A 24,078-nucleotide genomic window follows, 5' to 3' on the forward strand; every position below is an offset into this window, starting at 1 on the left:
TTATACGCCAAATATATACAAATATATTAAAAGCAATTTAAATTATATAGTTGATACTCACAAATCATCAATTTTTATATTAAAAATAAAATGTTAAAAATAAAATAATACAATTTTAAAACTTTACATTTTTAAATTATTTTAATTTGATACAAGTCGTTGTTAAAGTCTTTTAAAAATAAAATTTTTTTAATATAAAAGTATATAAATTTATTTTATTTTTCATTCCAATAAATACAAAATTTTAAAAATAATTTATATATTGTATTTGGTTTTTATGAAATTTAAATTAAATTAAATTAACGTAAATCAAATTTTAAACCGTTTTACTGTGTTTCAAATTTACTTAAATAATGTTTTAACATTAAATATAATCTGCTGCGATAAACCCATAATCTTGTATAACTTAATTGAATTACTGTTACATAAAAAATATTGGTTTAATTATATATTATTTATTTACTTAATTATATATTGTATGTAAATTATATATTTTTTTATGATAAAAATATGTGTATATAGGCAATATAAAATATGTATACTACAAGAATACAACCAACTACTATTTTATTTAATATCTATCTCTATAGTTTTAATATAACAAGAATTATGAAATCCTATAGTTAGTCAACAAAAATTATAAATATATAGTGTACAATAGGTTTATTCAATATGTTTACCTGAAACAATTTAATACATGATTTAATATTTGAAGTACAGATACAATAAAGTGTCGATTAATTGTTTAATATCGACGATACAGTAATGATGTTCATAGATAAAGGTATAAGTTAAAAATAACTGATAAATGAATATGGCTGTAAAGAAAATTGACTTTATTAGTAAAAAAATAGGAATCAGTGACAGATATTATAAATAAGAGTGGTATAGAAAGATATATAAAAGTTTTACAGTTGCATCGGAAAAGTAGTCAAGCGTTGCCAGTTATATCTGATATTTGTATCTTTGGTATTCATTTACTTTGAATAATAGTATGAAGTTGAAATAGATAGATAGACCGGTATATAGATCATAAACCTATCATAAATCTACTGACATAACGAACTACGTGTCTAATATGTAATAGAAACAATAAAAATAAAATATTTCTTTGGATAATAATATTAATTATAATAAAAGTGAAAAGAGCTAAAAAATAATGAAAAACAGTAATCATGTCAATATAAATTTAACATTTTTAAGTCATTTTATAATAAGATAGTTTATTACAGAACTAAGTTTATAATAAAAATAAAAAATTTCATAATAGATGATTGTTAATAAAAAACTTTTGAAAAACAAGTGGAAAGTATAAAAATGAAATATGTATTATTATAAGGATATAAAAGATCTTTTTGCAAAAAAAAAAAAATTCGGTCATAATATCAAATAAGTTATTTGACCGTACTATATATGAAAACTAATTACGATGTCTTTTTAGATCTAATACATTTTAAATTCGTGATGAGTACTTCTATTTCAAAACATCGATATTGATAATTTATTTATCTTCAATACTTATTTGTAACATTCTGGTTTCTATTACACCAATTAAGTTTTTATTTCGTAAATCATTCGAATAGAAATTTTCAACAAAGTACGTCTACGTAAAATAATTGTTAACTACGCTTACATTCAAATGTGCTTTCATGATGTACACATTTTCAGCTGCTTATAAATTCAATTTTCTTAATTCAATAAAAAATTAATTTTTTCACTTTCACAAAAATATTTTTTACATAAAATAAAATTTCAAATACACCCTCACTTATTTTTACATCAATAAAATATTATTTATATTTTCAGATTTCAATATCGAATTAATACACATCATATGTAAAAGTTTAATAAATTGCACTTATATTTGCACTTAATGCTACTATATTTTTGGTTACTAATGTACGTTGCACTCAATTTTTATATAAATTAGTTGAAATTTTATTTCAAATATATTAGAAAATAATATTAAAGAACTTACTATAAAAATAATTAAAAGAAATAATCAATACATACGAAATCATATATAAAAGTGTATAGATTAATTTGTATGAATAATAAAATGTGTGAAATCTTATTAATGTTTTCAAGGATATTAAATATATAATAAATAAATTAAAATTAATAATATAAGCATATATAATAGTAAAAGTATTCAAACTAGTGTTTTTATTTTTTATATGGAAATGAAAATTTATAAACGATAACCTTTTCAAAAATATAAATAAAACCTATCCTATTAAATAAAATTAAATATAAATTTCTTATTTAAAATATTATATTCTATATAAGTCAGATCATTTAATTAATTAAATATTATTTGTGTTAAAACAATTTATTAGAAAAATTATTGCGTCTTTTAAAAATTTCTTCGTAAATGCTCTCATTATATTATGTTCGAGTACGTTGAAGAATTTTGTACGTATTTCTATATCTATTTGCATGTAATACTAAGAAAATAAAAATTTTAATGCTTTCTAAATATTATTAAATTCAGCACTATAAAATACTGTAATAATATAAGATATTTATGCAGTACTAAGAATCTTATTTCGATTCATAATTGTTGATTTCAAATAATTTATTTAGAAATAGCAAAAAATACTGTCATAAAATGCATACATTATTTTAATAAAGGTTAACTGTTAAAAAATAATAAAAATAACTCAATTATTTTATAATACTATTAGTCTATATGATAAATGGAATTAACATTATAGAATTTATTAAAATCTGAGTTATAAATAAATTTCTATATTATCAAACCATATAAATTTATTCTAAAAAAATTATAAAATGATAATTTGTTATTTATATAAAACTGGAATTAAATAAATTGCAAAGATATTATTACACAAATACTATTATAGAAAATAGTGAACTACAAAAATAATTATAGATTGTTAGAAACATATTTACAATGTTGTATTGAACTTTCGCAAAATCAAATACAATTTAAGAAGAGAATCAAATGAAGGTAATATCACAAACGGTAAAATACTTGTGCACGAAGCGTAAATGTCAACCATTGTTATTCTATATAATAAAAAGGACAATAAAAACGTTCAGGAAAATCCCATGATTGGTCGCTTTTAAATATTTACGTGGAGGGCGAATACGATTTTACTGATGAAACTAGTAATTAGTGACCTAGATTAATTATATAAAGGGGGATGATGTGTGCATTTACATTAAAACTCATATATTATGTAAAACATTAATTTTTAAATGATTTTTATTATTATAGAGAACAAAAATATTTATCAGTATTCATCTTAACTTAATATACCGTACAAAATATATTTAATATATATATATAACAAAATTCTTGCTTCAAAAATAAATTCTTATTTTATTTAGAAAAGAAAAGCGATTTTTTAGAAATACATGTTTGTGGGATAATTTTAATTAATAACATTAATTTTACAGTCTATATTATAAAATATTGTAATATTATTTAATTCAAGCAAAATAAAAATGAAATAAAAAAATAGAATATTATTAAATTCTAATACTTATGTTTAGATACATGTTATATCTTAAAATATAAGTATTTATGTACACTTTTTAAATCCTGAAATTGATTTATACAATCTGGTGATCGACCAATACAAATTAAATAGTTATACCATATTCAACTATAATCAAAGCATTTTCTTAAAGTGTCTACTTTGAATCAAATTAAATAATTTAAAGTGCTATTATAATTAAACAACGTTGTATTTATACGTGGGCATAGGCACGCAAACAGGAAACAAAAGAAATAAAAAATACAAGCATCATATAAACTAAAAATCATTATAGATATTATAGATGTAGTAATTATAGATATTTCACTGTGTACAATAAAACATATTAATTTCTGAAATTCAAGTATCTTATAGTTTTGAAAGAGATAAAATATAAAAAATTCTTTTATTTAATATACGTAAAGGAATTCACTATATACATTGAATTAGATTGTTTTTATAACTTATAAATACCATGAAAAATTAGCATAAAATTGTAGAATTATATTATATTAAAATTTACTGATATTACAAAAAATTATTCACTGAAAAAAATTTGTAAAATAACGTAGACATTACAATTTTTCGTATTTATAATGCTGCTAGCTTATAATCAATCAACAATTATTTTAAACATTGGTTTACACAAAACAAGCTGTTGAAATTTGTTTGACTTGAATAATACAAAACTTTCCTAGATATACTTTAGTTATATAAACTCTTGGTATGATACCATATTTAACTCGCATTCTTTAAATCTTCTCGCATTTTTTGTGGTAGGGTTATCAGTAAGTTTTCGATACAAAACTCTTCAGATACCAAGTGAGTGAAATCATTGAAATTATTTAATAAAGATAACAAAAGCATATAATATAAAAATCAATCTCTGTTAATATTGGTAACACTGTTAATAACTCCATCTGTGTTAATTTTTAACATTAATTTGTGTATTCAATTATTAAAAAGTAAATTATAGTCTAACTTTTTGAAATAAATGTTATAATTTTAATAATTTATTTTTAGCTCTCATTAAATTGTATTGGTAATTAAATATACATCTATATTTCATAGAAACATTTCTTCTAAACAATCGATGTGTCACCAATTGTAATATGTGATTTTTTATAAAACTAATCATATTCATGCATACAAAGAAAGTACATTATTTAATATAAATCTCACTAATTTTCAATTATCTAAAATTATTATTTATCGATTTAATCTTCTATTTTTTTCTTAAACCTCGTCAATTTAGAACATACTAAGTACTATACTAAGTAAATGTTTATATAGAACTACAACTACGAGAAAAATATGTATAATTAAAATGAATTTCTATTAAATAGATATATAATATTTTCATTCGATAAAAATAAAATATTAGTATGTTAACGTACAAAAATACTAATACATTATTTACACTCTTCATTCAATTCTAAAATTTTGTCTTTCTACAAGAATTTCATTTCATAATTTTATTTTATCTACAAACTTTTCATATGTAGCTAAATTTTAAAAACGGAATTTTATATCTTTTATCTTTCCTGCATTATCTAAAAAAGCAATCTTTGCTTTAATATTAGCAGTTCCAATTAAAATTAAAAACCAATTAAAATACTGTTCAATTTGTAATAGTGTTAATACATTATAATCTTTAATAAACTTACTTCAAGTTATATTTATTGAAATTACACGAATTAAAATAAGAAGACTCTTTTAAATATTCAGTGACATTTATAACATTAAGAATTTATAATATTAATAAGTGCAATCAAATAAAAAACGATAAGTATGTGTAATTCATTACTATAATATGTACATTATATTATTTATCATAATACAAAAACATTAATTAATAGACAGATAGAAAGAGAAAGAAGGAAAGCGAGTTGTAGAGGATGAAAAGAAAATTAATTAAATATTTTTACATACGATTTTATATAACTTTATCTTTGTGTTTCAAGCTTTATCTTGAATATTTTTTTATGTAAATTAAAAAAGATAATTAAAATAGTTAATGAAGAAAGTCACAAGTGAAATAAAAAAGTATTATAGAAAAATTAAAAAGAAAATCAAATTGCATCAAGCTTAAGGTCTTTTTGTAGAGCTTTAATAGTTTTTGCCTAGAGATTTTTTTGTCATACTCTTCCTTCTTTACTTCTCTTTTCGTCTCGTTTTCTGCGTTCGTTTCTATTCACTGGCTGCTTCACTGATCTACCCTCAAAGGGTGGATGATATATGATCACCCCCCGGAGACACTGGTCGCCCGAAGACTGCGTAGAAAAAAGGAGCAAAGAGGAAAAGGTATACATGATTCTTTCGAAAGAATTCCTTGAGTACATGTGTATATTTATTTGTAAGACGATTCGTTCGTTAACTATTATTTCAAAAGCTAGCTTAAGTTATCGTTTTTACACTTCGTATGTTTTTCTTATCGAGTTTGGTCCGATAATCGATTCACAGAATACCTGACAAGTTTTATTTTTTGTTGGCAAAATTGTTAATTTAGTATTATTTAAATAAAAAAAATAAAAATATAAAAAAACTAAAAATAAAATGTTGACTAAATTATGACTAAAATATATATTTCTTGTTCTAATTCTTTCTTTCATTCATTCTTTTTAAAACTGCTCTCTTTTCTTTTTTTGTATTTATTCGTGTTAGGTACTTTGAGTGAATTGTTAACAAACAAATAAATAGTACATACGTAGGCTCAAATAATATATTTGTATATAGTAAATAGTATGACTATAAATACTAATTAATATATACAAAAACTAAAAAAACTAACAAACACATTCACGATTTCTGACCGTTTTTAAAATTAAATATTATAATGTATTATACACCAGCTTTCTGAAAAGATTGGCCTTGTTTAATTATTGTTATTTCTAAAAAAATTATATAGCGTCAAAATTTCTATTTATTTATATAAGTGAAAATGAAAAAACTAAATTATTTTAATTAATTATTTATTTATCTTTTAAAACAACATAAAATAATGAATATCTACAATATATACGATTATAATAACTATTTGATACATGTGATATTTAATTAAAGAATAGAATTATTAAAGGATATAAAAATAAAATTATTAATGAGTATTTTAGTATGTATCTACTGATTTTAAGCAAAAATGAAAAGGGAACATTGAGAAACGAGTAGTGTTATTGCAGTTATAGTACAATGAACCCATGTGACCCATGATTATTAATTGTAATAATCTGCGCAGTATGAAATCTAATCTTTTTTTCTAATAAAAATTATTTTATGTTAATTAAAAAATATTTTAAGAATTGTGTATGCATATATGTATATATATTATTATCAATAAATAAATATATAGAGCTAAAAATTATGAATATGAAATAGATTTCGATTTATATAAAAGCGTACAAAATAAATTGGAATATATTTAAAAATATAAACTTAATGCCATAATTCGTTAAATACATATCTTTTTTATTATATTTATATGCACATAAAAGAAAGCAAAGAAAGTACATATATACATAAATTGAATCTATTTTATTGTTTGTTATCCTTTTAAGTGTTTTTTATTAATACTCTGTACATTGATACATTTATAAATAATAAACGTTTACAAATGTTATGTTTAAGTTCAAATTATATGATTGATGCGTCATCACACCTGACAATATATAGAAAAAAAAATTTAGTTAACGCGCGCTGAGAATGTTATGAATATATTTTTCTTACCTTAAGTTAGTTACTGTAGGTACTATTACTTACTAGGTATTGATTACTGTAATATAATATAAACTCACAATTCCCAACAGATTTAAATAAATAAATTTTTTTATACGCAAAATATTCTGTTTAATATATTGTATCAGTTTCGTCAAATTAAATATGTAAAACAATAATTTTTATAGTTATTTATAGTTGTTAAATATTACTAAAGCCAATAGACAAAATATTGTTAAATACTCAGTTGTTACACATTTTAATATATAATTAAAAATTTAAATTTAATAACACAATATTTAAATTAATAACAATTTTAACTTTCATATTATTAATTTGATCATTTATATGATATTTGATCCAATATTAAAAAAATAAATAGCATTACCACGCAAGGTTAGACAAGCTTATAAAAGAAGACTATATATGTTTGAAAAGAAAAGAATATACACAGAATATAACAGAAAAGCTTGTGAAAAGATAAAAAATGAAGTTTCCAATCAATATATCATTTTAAAAAGAGGGCGAATATACGCATGATAAATAAAAATGATAAGCTTGAGAAAAAAGTTGGAAACGATGTATTGTTAATGTTTACTTGTAATTTAGGAATAAATCTAGTAATGTTTAAAAGAATAGCTAAATATCAATACAAGTTGCCAAAAACTAAAAAAACAAAAAGAAAATTTTTCTATTCCTTAGATCGACGATCACTCAAAATTGCGTGGTCACAGCAATGAATCAACTTATTTAAGGGTAGTTGAATTTTGCGAGTAGATGCACGACGTTGTCAACGTCGTAGTCAGTATCGTCGTTATGTGCTTTCCAAACGCGTTCACAAGTTTCCGTGAAATGATTTATTGTTTCCCTTCCAAGTCACCGACACTAACCTACGAGGCCCCTCTTATGTACGATTTTCACCCTTCAAAAATATTCGTGCCTCTTTCCTTTTACTACTGCATCTCCTTCACTTTGTCAAATAAACACAAAATAGTCAGAATTTATTTTTAAGAAACCATTAGTCAAAGGATTGAAACATATTTCTACCGAAATCTATGAGTAACTCTTTATTTGATATACACGAATTTTATTCAACAAATGTATTTAAGAAAATAATGAATCTTTATTTAATTTTCTATTAAAATTAAATGAAAACAATCATTTTTAATAAAATGTGCTTATTCTTTAATAATTAAAATTTTCATCTGAAAGTTTGCAATTAGAAAGATTAGTTTAAAGTATTGAAATTTTAAAACATTAAATATATTATATAATGAAAAGATAAAATGATAAATTAAAGTATACTTATATTATACGAGAACTCATATTATACAAGAATTAATAATAGTTACCTATTAAAACATAACTAAAGTAATAAATCATGTTTTACTATCGGTATTACTTAGTATTTAATTGTAAATTCAATTTTAGTATATTTAATCCGATGTGTCTTTTATTAAGTTTATTTTTTGCATAAAAATCTTACAGAAAATTAAAAAATTTAGAATTATAAGAAATAAATAACTCGTAACACACATACTACCAAACCTAAAATATATATTTGAGCTCTGCCTCTGTGTGTACGTATGTATATTTTTCTATCAAATGAAAATTATGCAGAATAGCTGAAGGTGAGGAGGCGGAATATCTAAAAAGACTATAAACTTATTTGACATCATAATCAATATTAAATTATTAATTACTATGCTTTTACACTCTAGCCAGCGATGTCTATAGTGCCGACCATTGTATGCGGATTACAATACAGTGTCCACGCGATCAAAGTCACTTTAATATAAGCCATTCATTAATAATTATTTATTCCATAATGGCAGTATACTCACTCTCCTAAAAGTTTAGAATAAGAAACAGGTTTTGCAGACTTAAATTACCAACATACAAAATTAAATTCACAATCATCATCATAATGGGTACAATCAAAATATTTTTTTAATTTTACCCTGTATTACTATAACAATTTATAAATCAATAAATTCAATATCTTTCAATTTTTTAAATCATTGCACCACAATAGATTGTTTTTAAAAAATCTTTAAAATTATGATTTCTAATGAAATTTAACATTAGCACAATTAAATAATATAAATTTAATTAAATTATGTTGTATATTATAATCATTAAATATCAAAGATTATAATTAAAACTTCAATACATTTTTATAAAATAATAATGAAAATAGTTAGTACTACATTATTTCGGTTTAATTAAATAAATTTTTAATTATAAATAAATAAATATTCTCTATAATAAAATTCCTTTTCATAACTAATCTATATATTTAAATGAATTTAACATAAAATAATGTTTAAAAAATCAATACTATTATTAGCTTAACTGTTATGTCAATAATTTAACAAAAATAAAAGTGGATTTAAAATACATTATGAAATTATTTAATTATATTGCAAGTTTTCAGATTGATACAATTATTATAATTTCATTATTAAACAAAATATTGAAAAATGGAATACTACAATATTATAATAGTTAATCTGAATTTAAATTAAAAACTAATTAATTAAAAATTATCAAATGAAAATCGAAACTATAAATAGCAGTTATAAATAAATTAAAAAACAAACGTATTATTATTAGCAACAAGTTCTAAATTTAATACCAATATTTTATAAGCCACGAATATTGAAAAAAGCGTATTCAATTTTTAAATATTTTTTTAAAAATATACTTAAATAATCAAAATTCTTAATTTGAACAAAAGTTATTTAATAAATGTTAAATTAAAAAATATTTAATTTGTAAGACAATTATCCGACAATAGATAATTTAAAAAAATCAATAATACTATCCTATCATATACTATCATATATCAGTTAAAAGTGACTATAAACTCAAGAAATCTTTATTAAACGGTCAGTTTAAACTAAATTTAAACTTAAATATACTGAGTCAGTCAATTTCCAAAATAAAAATAAAAGCATTTCATACTAGTACTATTCAATTTTCATACTACTCAATTATACAGTAATTACTTTTAGAATACATAATTATTTTTTACAAAAAATTTACATATCTATTTTAAAAGTATTAAAAATGAAACAAATTTTATTCAATTTTCACTAAGAAACAAGTATAAAATTACTTAAAATAAAATTTTAAATAATAAACATAGGATAATGACATTTTGTAGCTTTATAAAGAAAAAGAATATAATATTGCTTTAATATATTAAATATAATAATCAACATTATAATAAACTGTCTTGTTTTCTAAATAAAATGAAATTTATTTTATAATATAATTTAAATGATAAAAATTAGAAACAAATTTGTACAAACAGTGAATAATTAATAAGATTTTATTCTCTAATTACGTATTAATGTTTTTTAAATGAGATTATAAAGAACTTTTATAATATACAATCATTCAATTAATGAATTCTATAAATAATATATTTTATTATATTTAATAATATAATATATCTTATTTAACCAAAAAAATAAATAAATTTATTAAATATTTACCTTTAAAAATATAATAGTTTTTAGTTAACATTAAGAAAAATACACATTACATTTAAAGTTAACATTCAATATAATTAAAAATTATGTATTAGAATTAAAAATTTCAAAATTTATTTAATAATTATATTTATAATTATATTAATCATAATTATAATTAATATATTTATAATTTCTTAAAAATTCTACATTAAAATTGTTAATATTGTTGTTATTAACTAATGAAGTTGATCACCCAATACAAAGAAAGTAACGGCTGCAATAGACGATGTTGAGTAATCGTTTATGCTAATACCTAATCCTGTCGGAAATCCATTCAAGTGACGTTGACAGATTGACTAGAAGATTTTAAAACTGCTTCTATAGTAAAATTGAGATCCTCGCGATAATTTGTTTTAGCATACAATTCTTTTCATAGTATTTGAATTATGAAGAGCATGTGTTTTATTCATCGTACTCCTTAAGTATATATTTACACTAACAATTAAATCAAAAACTGAAATTGTAATTGTAAAACAAGAATATTATTATATAAAATGTTATTTTAAACAATTACAATTTTTTTTATCTTTTTTTTAGATATTTTCTACTTTATAATAAATTACTCCTAATGATTTAATATTTTCAATTCATAATACTATTCAATTCATTCAATAATCGTATTAAATTCATAAATACTTTTTATGTATTTATATAATTTTATATTAATTCAATACAGTTTAATAATTAAAGAGAAAATACAATTTCACACTGTCATATAATAATAATTTGATCCATTTATTAAATGAAAGAAAATATTTTCTTACTTTAAAAATTATTGATGACATTTAATTTAAAAGTATTAATTAAAAAAGAAAATGTGGATGAAAATAAATTTAAGCGCAAAACAATTAATTAAGCATTAAAAATTGAGTATTATACATACAATATTCAAATTTATAAATTAGCTAACACAATTATAGAGAATGTCTGTTAAAACCAATAGTAAGTATGTAGCGAAATATTCATCAACCACAGTCGAATGAATTAAAGCTGCTTTAAAAAATATGTAGCTGAAACTATATAATAAGTCAATTTGTGTAATAATTAAATAATGCAAAGAAGATATATAACAAAAAATAAACGTTAGTCAATTTACTTATATTTACAAAATACTACTAACAATTATTGTTCCAGGCTGAATTTGAAATTGGAATAATTTGATTTTCATATATTTTATTTGATTTATTTCTGTATAAAAACATTATTATAAACAATTGTTTTTGAAGTACACAGATATTTTGTAAACTGTTCTTTTATTTAAACAAAAATTTTAATTATTCAAATCATTAATTATTATAAATAAATTAATAACTTTATATACAAAAGGTATTAATTGTACATTTAATCATTTATTGGAGATCTTGATTAAAGGTCGAATTAAAGAAAATTTTAATAAAAAAATATTATATTTTATATTTAGTCGTAAATCAGCTTATTCATAAATATTATTTTTCAAGATTCAAATATAAAATATTATTTTTCAAAATTTTTACGAATTAATTAAATTTTGATTTTTAAATATTTAGTATAAAAATGGGTCTATAAAATCTAAAACATCAAAATTGTAAATATTCATATTGATAAAAATATTAGTTAATTTTAAAAATAAAATTTTTTTAATTCCTGAAATGTATAAAATATGAACGTATAAAAATATATTTACAATTAAAATAATTACTTAAATTAGCCAATTTAAATATTTAATATTAAAGTCTGTTTTGGAAATTTTAAGAACATTCAATTTTTATTAAGTAATATATTTATATAAACTTATGCAAACTAAATAAATTTAAACATGCTTCATATCAATTGATTCAATTTTATTTTTATTTGATAAAAAATATTGTATTAATTAATTTTTTTTAATTTTGATTTCAATTCATTAATAATAAAAAAATTAATAATTTTAAGAATTAAAAGATAAATTCATTTTTTGAATACTTTAAGTAATAAAATATGAAAGGATAATGAAAGCAAATACTTTGTATCAATGAGTATATAATTAGTTTTGAATTTTTTAAAACTTTATTTCTACTTTCTTATTTTATTCCTTTTTACTTACATTTAAATCATTGGAAATTTTTGTCTCATATTTAAATTTCTTATGCTATATTCAATATTTAATAAAGTATTCAATCAGTACTACTGGTATATGTGAATAATTAATATCTAAAATGTACACAATCTAATTACGAAATGGCTTTGATAAGTTAATAACTTTTCAAAAAAATTCTAAATCCGTATTTTTCTGTTCATTAAAAATATCATCTCTATGTATATATAAAGTATTTTATGAAATTTATTATAAAATTTTTGCTAATGGTTATTAATATTGTAATATTTAGTTCTTTTCTTCCATAGCATTGTATAGTTTTTGTATTATTTATAATTGAATATTTTAACATAAGTATATCAATATTATTAATAGAAAAACTAAGAATTTAAAAATGTAACTTTTTATAATAAAATTTTTGAATTATCAAAATAGTTCCATATATTCTATTATATTTGTACTAAGTATTAAGTTAAATATGGAAATTACGTGTATATGCATGGCCGAGGGAGGGACGAGAGGGGGAGATAGAGAAAGAGAGCGAGAGAGATAAAGAGAAAGAGAGAGAGAGAGAGTGTAATACCTTATTAAGATTTCATAAATATGAAAAGGGTACGACAGTTCGATCGTACAATTAACATTCTTAGTTAACCTTATTACTTACTGAAAAAGCACAAAAGAAATGAAACTAGAATGCAGAAAGTTATATATGAGCCAATCTAATCTCGTTTGAGAGGGGTAAAGCCAGCGCACTCATGAAATCATGTGTAACATGACAAATTCTTAATCCTTCTAAAGACTTGATCCCGATTTTACTGCATATTTGTACAGAAAATGTTTTCTTAGATTAACATATATTGAATTTGAAATTTCTTAATAAACAGAAAATACTAAAGCATGGAAAAACTTTACGTATAAAAAATATGTTCTTTAAGACATAAAAGTTTTAAAATATTCTTTGAACTATATAATAAAAAGCATTGTAATAAAAACTATCATTTATTTCATTAAGATGAAAAATAACATATTTTAAGTTTATTTGTCATTTATCATTTATTTATTTATTTTATTAAAAGTTTTCCCAAAACAATATTTCGAGTTCAATACGTAAATCATTATAAAATAGTTCCATAATTCAATATTTAAATTGATTTATAAACACATAAAGTATTACACGTAAACTCGTGTTTAATTCTATTTAAATTTACACAACATTTATATTCTGACTTACATAAAAAATAAATTTGAAGCTACTTACTCAAATACTTTATTAATTTTTTACATATAATTTAATATCTGTCGCTTATTTAAAAAAACGCTAGTCTTTAAAGAGAAATATCATATATTAAAAACAATAATGTAATTCAAACTATTAAACAAACTATAGAATTATTTTAATATAAGAAATAAATCATATATAAATTCGTATCTTTCAGTACTTTAGGAATACAATTTATTGATATTTTATTTAGAATGTCTATAAAATGAAAATAAATAATTTACTCAATGCCTTATATTTTCTATAATTTACTAAAATAGGGAAATATAAATTTAATTTTATAAAACGAAAGGAAAAGTTTGAAAAATTAATTTATTATTCATATTTACAATACATACTTTATTGACCGCAGTAAAATACTTCGAACATATTAAAGAATAAGCAATATTAATAATTTTTGAAAAAAATTAGAAACATGTATACAAAAAAAGTAAAAAATAAAAATGAGATATAAGGAGAAAAGAGTTGTGTGTATACACGAGTTTTTGTAAATAAAGTGGCATTGAATTTCAAGCAATACACATGCGCGCACACACGCGCACGCTATTATAGAATGCGAATGTTATTAAGGCAGGGTCTTTTCTAGAAGTCGATGTATCATTTGCTCTTAGGTCGTTAGGCAGTTTCAATTAGTTTTCTCTAGCCCTCACAAGTCGACTGTTACACTTAACCCTCCATTTCCTAAGCCCTTATACCGGAGACTAATCGTAATGCTCTCTTTTTTCTAGTAATTACTGCAAAGCTCGTTGACGTGATACGCCACAAGTCTTCTTTTCCTTTAGGATTTTTGTTTATGAATTCAATGTTGGAAAACAGGTACTTTATCAGTTACCATTCGCACACTGACACACAAAGTATCCTAATTATACCATCAAAAAATTTAACAATTATTTCAACTTCTGACATTAAGAATTAGTTTTATATTAATTTGAATAAACATACAATTTATATTATCACTACAAAAAAAAACTAAAATATTAATTATTGAAAAATATATATATATACGCGTGCATATATATATGCATTGAAATATATATATATATATATATATACCTCTCAATTTCAAATGAAGCCTTAGTTTAAAAACAAAAAACGCTTAATAAACAAAATAAAAAAATATATATATAAGCAATTATTACATAAAAATTAGAAATTTAATAAAATAACTTTGCATATTCTAGATATATTATGTTATAATAATTAAAAATATTTAAAAAATGTAATATAATTTTTTCGTTTAATGTATTTTTCTTTTTAAACTTATTACAATATTTTATTCAATAAACAATAACTAAACCTTAATAAATAGCTTTAGTTGATGATTGAGAAATACTATAGAAAATATATAGATTTGAATATTTTTTCGTCATATATGGGTAATAATTTAAAAAAAAATTTCAACAGAAATAAATATCTTTTATCTTGATCAATTAAAGATAGATAATTCTACTTATATCAGAGCTAAATTCAACAAAAAATATGTTGATAACTATAAAAGGTATTTGTATGCAAAACTATAAGGTTTAGTGGTACATCATTATATAGTATTATTTAATTATCAATGAAATTTAGTGACACTGAAATTAAAAATTGAGAAAAAAATGATATATTATCAATATAAATATGAAATTAAAAATTTTTTAAATAAAATGAAAATTTTAAATATAAATTGATTAATAAAACATAATTTATACTATATTAAAAAGAATAAAAACATTAAATATGACTCACATAGTGAAATTAATAAAATCAAATAAAAAATCAATTATTAACTATTTTTTAAAATAAAATAATGTCATTTAATTACATGGTAAATTTTTTAATAATTTACTCTAAATTTTTAAAAAATAATACTGCTTATTTGTCTACAAATCCTTGTATTTTTCTCAATTCAATAATAAATTTTAAATCAGAAAATTTATATATTTTATTTCTAAATTAGTACTAAAATATTCGATAAAATTATTTGAAATTATAAATAATGCAAGTGACTTAACGCTCTGTAATTTATGTAACAAAAATTTTGCAGAAAAAATTTGATTATATTTAATCTTAATAATACATTATATAAAAATATAAAATTAAAATAAAATTTATAATGAATACTAAATAAAAATATAATTACTTTTTTTGTAAATAATTATGGTTTAATTTAAATATTAAATAAATTAAATTACAGATAATTGATTATTCTACTAAACCACTCTGAATATTATTTATAAATTTTCGAGTTTTTCTCCTAGATAAATTATATACATAACGATTACACAAAATATCATTATTAAAATATATATTTAAACACTTAGTTAAATTTTATTATAAAAAAGATGTTTTTGATATTCTTTCTTTTTCTATATAATAGTATATAAAAGAATAAGTAAATAAAAATATTTTTAAAGTGTACAAAAGATCTATACAAAATATTTTGAATGTAAATTATAATTAATTTGATAAATAAAACTTTGACTTATATTTGGTATAGTATCTTTTTAAATAGTTAAACAAAATGAAATATTCTGAATTTTAATTTATTAAAAATAATAAATCTTTTTCTTACCTAATGAATAAACGCCAGGTGTCAAGAAATCCTTTTTCAATTATATAACATGGTTCATTAGAGGTTAATGATTCTACAATCTTATGTCTACTCTTTTCATAGTATAAATCGCTTAGTTGATCTTTTTGAAGTTTTGCATTTACTTTATCAAATTCCTTTGTCTTTTTTGCCAATTCCAAGTTTTCCTATAATAAAATTTATCTTATCGAAATTACCTTATCAACAAAAAATTTATTTACACATCAAATATAAAATTAGATATATACTCAATTCATAATTGTTACATTTGTATATTTTTAATTGATACATCATCCCATTCTTATTGTTTTGTATAATACTCAATTACTTATTTTATTATTTAATGAATAACTTGTTTTACAGTATTTTTTTATACAATTCGGAAATAATTCATTTTACAATTAAAAATTGTTTTAATATAAAATTACAATTTATGCAAATTTAATTAAAAAAATAATGTACATTTATTGCATTTTTGAGACTGTAAATAATTTATTTATAATGTTAAGATATTTAATGAATTCAATATAAACCATTTTTATTCAATAATGCTTATAAAGAAATAGAAATAAAAATACAATACCAAATTACTTTTATTTTACATTATAATTATAATTAAGTTTATCATTAAACTTGTAAATTTAATCGTTAATATAACCAATCACAACTAAAAAAATTTGAATTTTTAAATTAAAATTCGGAATTATATTAGAAACAAAAATAAGTTAATACAAAAGTATCTTAGATCAATCATATACCTGACAAACAGAACAGACTACTGCATTTGAAGGATATTCATTACAATTTGGAAAATATGTTCTGAGTATTAACCAGGCTTCAATAGGAACAATTTTCCTTTTTGAATCTAAAACACGAAGAGAATTATGTTCACATAACAAATCTTCATTAAAGTTCCAGTTTTCTTCTTCATCTGTTTCTTCTGATTGAATATTATCTACATCACGTAAAAAATCTTTCATTGCTAATGTCTTCCAATAACGTAATGATTCTGTTCCAACAATACAACCTTGAATACTAGATCTATGAAAATAATAAAATAAAATATATGATATATTCTTTTAATTAAAATACTGAATTACAGTCATAATTATATTAAATAATAATTTTAAAACTTACGATGGCTTAATATTTTTTAATATATCATTAACTTCTTTATAGTCTTTTTCTAAATGCTCTTTGAAGCGTAATTTTTTACATTGTTTTTTTACACACGTCACACATAAAGATTCTTGTGTTAATTCATTTTCACCACCATATTTATTATATATTAAATTTGCAGCATATAGTGGTATACATTTGGCTTTATTAGCTTTTAAAGGGTCTAATTTATTATGTGGACACATCAAACTAAAACAATCAACTGGTTGTATTATTTTTAGTGAATCACGATCCATTTTTTTTGTTCCTTTCAACCAATTTAATAGCCATTCAGTTGGTACCCATTTATATTCATTATAAATATTTGTAACTGAAATCATTTCATAAAAATCGATAACGAGTTGACGTTTTTCATTTTGTTCTTCTAATTCTTTTTGCTAAAAATAGATTGATAGTCAAACAAATCGTTAAATTATATATAAAGTATACTTTTAAGCTTATTACCTTTCCTTGTTGTTGAGCTAATAAACTTAATTCATGTGCTTCATTATCACGACGTACTAAATATTTCATTTTACAACTTAAGCCCCATTTTTCAAATTCAATCTGTTAAATAATAATTATATTAAAGTATCCATGATTAAAGTTGAATTTAAATAAGTTAAATGAAATTTATCATTATAAATAAAACTAAAGATAAGTTATATAAAATATACAGTAAGATAAAATGATTAAAATAATTCAACCTAATTAATTCTTAATTATTTAGACTAATTTTTCTTTCAAATAAGCCAATTGCTACGCGTAAAATTAAATATTATATACAAACATCTTCATAAGCATCTCTTGCACCACAACTCATTGTCATAAAATTTAGATTTTCATTAGAGTATTTCATATGCTCTATTTTATATTTATCATCCAAGATGATTTCACCATTAGCATTTGCAAATTTATACACTTCAATTGATCCATTATTAGAATTCTCTTTATTAGAACAATTATTCTCAGTTGCTTGGTTATCTATCTCAAATTTCGATTTTTTTTCAAGTACATGTTCTTTTTCAGTATAATTGTCTTTTAATCTTTTTCCTTTTGTAGTAATATTCATAGAATCTCTTATTAATGTTACAGACGGATTTTGTAAATCAATAATATCATTAAGAGCAGAATTATTTAATTTTTTTATAAGTGCTTTTTTTGTATAATCTATATTTCGATTAGATCTTTTGTACACTAACATATAAGCTGTATTGGATGAAAAGAATCCTTTAGGTATGCGGCCTCGTTTACCACCTTTTCCATTTTCTGAAATGGAACGTTAATATATATATATACACACACACACACACATATCATTTTCAAGTAGAATATTAAATTAATATTTTACCTTGAATAGTATCATCTTCTATTCGATTACTTTGCATTTTTTCTACTTTATCATCACTAAATTCAAACCATTCTTTATTAGAATTACAAATATTAGCACTAAAATGACCTGAATGAGCAGATCCTCCTTTATGATTTAATGCTGCCACTAATGTAAACATATGAGTTCGTGGTACACAACTTAAATATTCTGACATATCTAATTCCTCTGGAAATTGTATTGATGTAGATAATTTTTTTTTACGACCAGAAATCCTACATTAAATGAAAATTTTATAAAAATAATCATATTTCTATCTTTATAATTAAATCTAGAATTTAATCTATTATAATATTGCAATATAAATGTATTACCTTTGAAACACAAATCGCAACAACTGAATATTTAAGGTATCTGGTAAAGAATCTAATCGTATAAATCGTGTTGCATCCTGTTTATCATTACATATAGTACAATGATATTGATTTGTACCTGTCAACTGTTCTACTATTAAATATTTATCAATAGCTTCACTTAATGTTGATGCCAATTGTAGATCTAATTCATAAAATGTTGTTGATGTTTTATGTTCTGTTCCACAAGTTTTGCAGCTACATAAAAATTATTATTATAATAAAAACTAAGTTACTTAAAGTTAGTTTAAAAGAAAATTACCAATTAATATAGCTATATTGCCCTTGGGTTAACTTCTGTAACATACTTGTTAATTCAGTATTTTGTTGAAATTTTCCTTCTATATGACATAATAGAAGTTTGGAAAATTCTTGTACATCTTGTTGAGTTGTTAAATCTAAACCTAAAGCAGATGCTAAATTAATTGGATCGAGATATTTATGATTTCCAAATTGCATCATGGCAAAAATATACTGTAATTGTCCAACAGCAGTTCCTGGAGTATAGGGTTGATTTACTTTTTCTGCATGTAACATTTTTTGTTTTTCATCCGGATCATCTTCAATATTCCATTTAAAAATTATTTGTCTAAAAGATTTTAATATTCCATTGAAATATTACTTGTGTAAAAAAAAGGTATACATGTGTTTTATAGCATTTAATAATATACAAATTTAAATATTCACCTCATATCTTCATTGTGAAACCATACTTGTATTAAACTATTAACATAACATGTTGCACCAAGATTCATTAGGCCAACATACTCTGATGGATTTCTTAATTCTTTTAGAGAACTTTCTAATGTTACAACTTTTACAGGTTGTGATTTGATATAAAATTCTTCTCCTAATCCAGTCAAACATCGTGGATTACTTGTACAATTTTTTCTATAATAAAATAGTAATTACACTTTACAAAAAATATTAAAACAAAAATCCATTAACATTACTATAAATGTGAATGACTAACTTGCAATTTTTACACTTCTTAATAACAGATCCTATTCGATAGGCATATTCAAGATGACTTTTAATAATTTCATCTGGAGTGGTATTTAGTATCCAAGCCCAAGCTTGTTTTTCCAAATCTGCTTTTTTATCATAAGGCATTTTAAACTAAAAATAATACGTATAAAAATAAAAGATATATAATTTATAAAATACGTTTTTCAAAGGTAATATGCAAAAATTGAAATCATTTTCATAAAAATATAAAAATAAAAAATACTAGTTTCGTTATTTATATTAATAATACTTTAATAATAATCACATTTTTTTATAAACATTTGACAAACTATAGATTATCGACAATTTGTTGTAAACAAAAATAAATGATTACAGTTAATTTACATCTGTTTAGCTTCGTAAATGATATAAAAATTAACTTTTCCTATAGTAACCATATTAAGAGATAAATAAAATGGAAAAACATAAATCTTATAATGGTTCACTTAAAAAATCTCTTTCAAAAATTACTAACAATCTTAGCAATGTACTGCTAAAACGAATTTCAGTACTTAGAAATCGCTAATATTAAATGTAGTCAAAACGACACCGTATACAGACAATGTTCCTGATAAAATGTTCTGAAAGAGATGAAAGAATTTTCAAGAAAAGCGGGAGCCACAAAATCTGATATATACACAAAGAGCAGTTTATATTACTAATGGAGATAGAGTTATAATCACATTTAAACGTTGGCATTTGCCTACATTTTGTATATTAAACCTAATGTTTATATATATTTTGTTGTTTTTTTACGTTTGATTACTAAAATATATTTAAAATTGTAAACTAAAAAAGAGGACTATATTCCAATGGTTTTTGGGATTCTATACGTTGTATAATCAATTCTACTATTTCTACTATCGTAACATTAATTACATTTAAAAATTTTATACAAGAGCATACTATATAATATAAAATAGATGGAAACGGGCATACAAAACTAGGTATATTAGCAATTAAAAATTTTTAATAAACTTTAAATTTAACAAATACAGGCACAGATGCTTACACGCCATATTAAAATAATAAGACCGCGAATATTTGATATCAAATAGAATTAATAATAGCATAGCTGCGAAAAAAAAATAAAATCAGTAACATTTTAAAACTATAAATAAATAACTATTTATAACAAATTTTCAAGACGCAAGCATGTAGAAATTTTGTTACTGCTTATTTAAGACTTTATGGATACATTCATTAATTTTGTAATATTGACTCTTCATTTAACTTACTCAAATAATAAATTTAACTTAATTTCATTTTTATATCTATATTAGTGTAAGTATTTAATTTATATTTAGAGCTGCTATTATTAAAGTTTGTTAATTATCTTAAAATTAATTTTAAGTTTGAAATTGCGTAAAAATTTTAATTTTTAATTTAAAAAAATCAATATTTATATTTATACAGATACCAAGCACGTAATACCTAAATGTAGACCTATACTTGATTTACTATTTTACTGTACTTTAATTATACTACTTTATTTATTGTTTATTACTTTATTCTACTTCACTATATTTAACATCTATTTTACTTTATTCAATTAAAATAAAAACTTATAAAACTTAATATTGTTCTCAAAATCTATGTTTCTATTCAACTATGTTGTATGTAGATAAAATTTTATATATTGCAGTGGATTATTATTTACTATTAGCATTACTACATTATACTACAAGCTATAATGAACTTGTATTATTATTATATGTATATGATGTAGCAGTCACCTGAAATATATATATTATAATCGTTATAATTCTTCCAACATTTGTTTACCCTATAATGTATAATTTAATGTTCATAATTTATACATCGTGATTCGTGCATAATCTGCGATTTAAATTTATACCGTGTATAAAATATACTGAATTCAGCACTGAGAGTATTCATTGCCTTGTACGTTTAAATTACGGATACAATACACCCTGGATCCTACGTTATTGAAATTAATAAAAAATTTATTGTTTTATTTAATATGATTCTATTACATTTATATTTATTATTAATGCATAATATTTGAAGTATTCGCTACGAAAATTCTCGATGGAATTTAAGCTTTGCTTTCTGAGAAATTGACAGGATTTCCAAGAATTACAAACGCTAAATGTACGCAATCGTATATAAAGAGCAACGGACGACGAAGTAAATTAATCTTGTTGAGTAAGTTAAGTGAAATTAGTACAAATCATAGCAGTTAAAGTTCTACACGTCTGTGTACAGAAATCCGTGTAAGGTATATTAATTTATTTACATTATTTATTATCTATTGCTGGCCATCTCTCGGTGCGTGCTCCGCAACGGGACTATAGTCAGACCGCTTTGAGGGCGACGACGTAGACTAGCATCTCCAGTAAACTAATTGTATTACATTATTATTGCGGCTCAGTACCGACACTATTGGTCAGGCCTGTGTAACTTGATTTTTATCAGATCGAGAAAGCGGGCGCCGATACTGTCTGGTAGCTCCCGCTATAGTACACCACACCGGCACTATGGGTCAGGCATCTGCAACTTCATTATTATCAGACTGCTGAAGAGAGCGCCAATACTGACGGGTAGCTCTCGCTAATACAGTATATTGGGACTATCGGTCAGGCCTCTGCAACTTGATTATGGTCAGACCGCTGAAGAGAGCGCCGATACTCCCACTACAGTACATTAAAGGACGCCGACAGCATACTAAGACCACGCACACCCGAACATTCTCTATTTATGTTCAATACATTTGTAGTCAACTGTTAAATCTCGACGAGCTCAACAATTCTCACAACGATCGGTAACAGCAACAACCTATGTAACAAAACCCTAAATAAAGGACACCAAACCAATTGTGTTTGCACTGAATTGATGCATCCCCCCCCCCACTCCATTAAACCGGCGGTACGATCTAATCCATCCACCTTGCTCTTCGATCATTCTGGTGGCTGAAATTCCAAACAATGTATTATTTCATTATTAGAATAATTAATTAAATTATGTATTATCATTAAATAATGTATTCAATTAATTAATTCTAAAACGTTTATTTAAATAAAAATATGCCGTCTAATAATATAGGTGTAATGAAACCATCGATACAAAAAAATTATAATAGCAATCGAATATAATTTTTTATTCAAGAAAATTTTTTATAAATAATATAATTACTTGGGAATTATATTAAAAAATATTTATTTTAGTTTAAACAGAATGAACAAACTTGATTAACAAATATAATAAACATTATTCTATTAAATTCATAAATACTTTAAAATAAAAACTAAAAATTGTATTAACTTTTATAAAAAATATTAATCTTTCTAAAGATCACGATGTAAAAATTAAAGAAAGTAAATTTTTCCATAATTTATAATTTCATTTTATAATTCGCTCATTTCGTAAGTACCATTGATAATAGAAATTCATCATAGTATTACAAATGCTTAAAGAATTATAGAAAATATTTCATTGTAAATAATATTTAGGTTTGAAATATGGAAGCTACGGTATATCAT

General features: G+C 21.8%; 1 protein-coding gene across 6 annotated transcripts in view; it reads right to left on the minus strand.

The window, feature by feature from the left end:
* The window catches only part of LOC105366531 (ubiquitin carboxyl-terminal hydrolase 48), a 67,772-nt gene extending 46,553 nt beyond the window's left edge, over positions 1–21,219 (minus strand). For 3 of the 6 annotated variants that reach the window (XM_011505005.1, XM_011505007.1, XM_011505008.1), the window contains exons 1-11: positions 21,051–21,215; positions 20,541–20,686; positions 20,255–20,458; positions 19,830–20,156; positions 19,529–19,765; positions 19,176–19,429; positions 18,615–19,093; positions 18,290–18,391; positions 17,804–18,222; positions 17,425–17,707; positions 16,649–16,833 (exon numbers count right to left, since the gene is read on the minus strand). In XM_011505005.1, the coding sequence (XP_011503307.1) occupies positions 16,649–16,833; positions 17,425–17,707; positions 17,804–18,222; positions 18,290–18,391; positions 18,615–19,093; positions 19,176–19,429; positions 19,529–19,765; positions 19,830–20,156; positions 20,255–20,458; positions 20,541–20,680 (2,630 nt within the window). In that variant the 5' untranslated portion in view covers positions 20,681–20,686; positions 21,051–21,215. Of the gene's footprint in view, positions 1–696; positions 819–14,558; positions 14,951–16,648; positions 16,834–17,424; positions 17,708–17,803; positions 18,223–18,289; positions 18,392–18,614; positions 19,094–19,175; positions 19,430–19,528; positions 19,766–19,829; positions 20,157–20,254; positions 20,459–20,540; positions 20,687–21,050 lie in introns of those variants that run through there. The other 3 variants (XM_011505010.1, XM_011505011.1, XM_011505009.1) reach the window with 3 other exon arrangements.
* Positions 21,220–24,078: the final 2,859 nt, after the last annotated feature.

The sequence above is a fragment of the Ceratosolen solmsi genome, unplaced genomic scaffold (genome assembly GCF_000503995.2).
Source record: "Ceratosolen solmsi marchali unplaced genomic scaffold, CerSol_1.0 scaffold49, whole genome shotgun sequence".
In the NCBI taxonomy this organism is placed as follows: domain Eukaryota; kingdom Metazoa; phylum Arthropoda; class Insecta; order Hymenoptera; family Agaonidae; genus Ceratosolen; species Ceratosolen solmsi.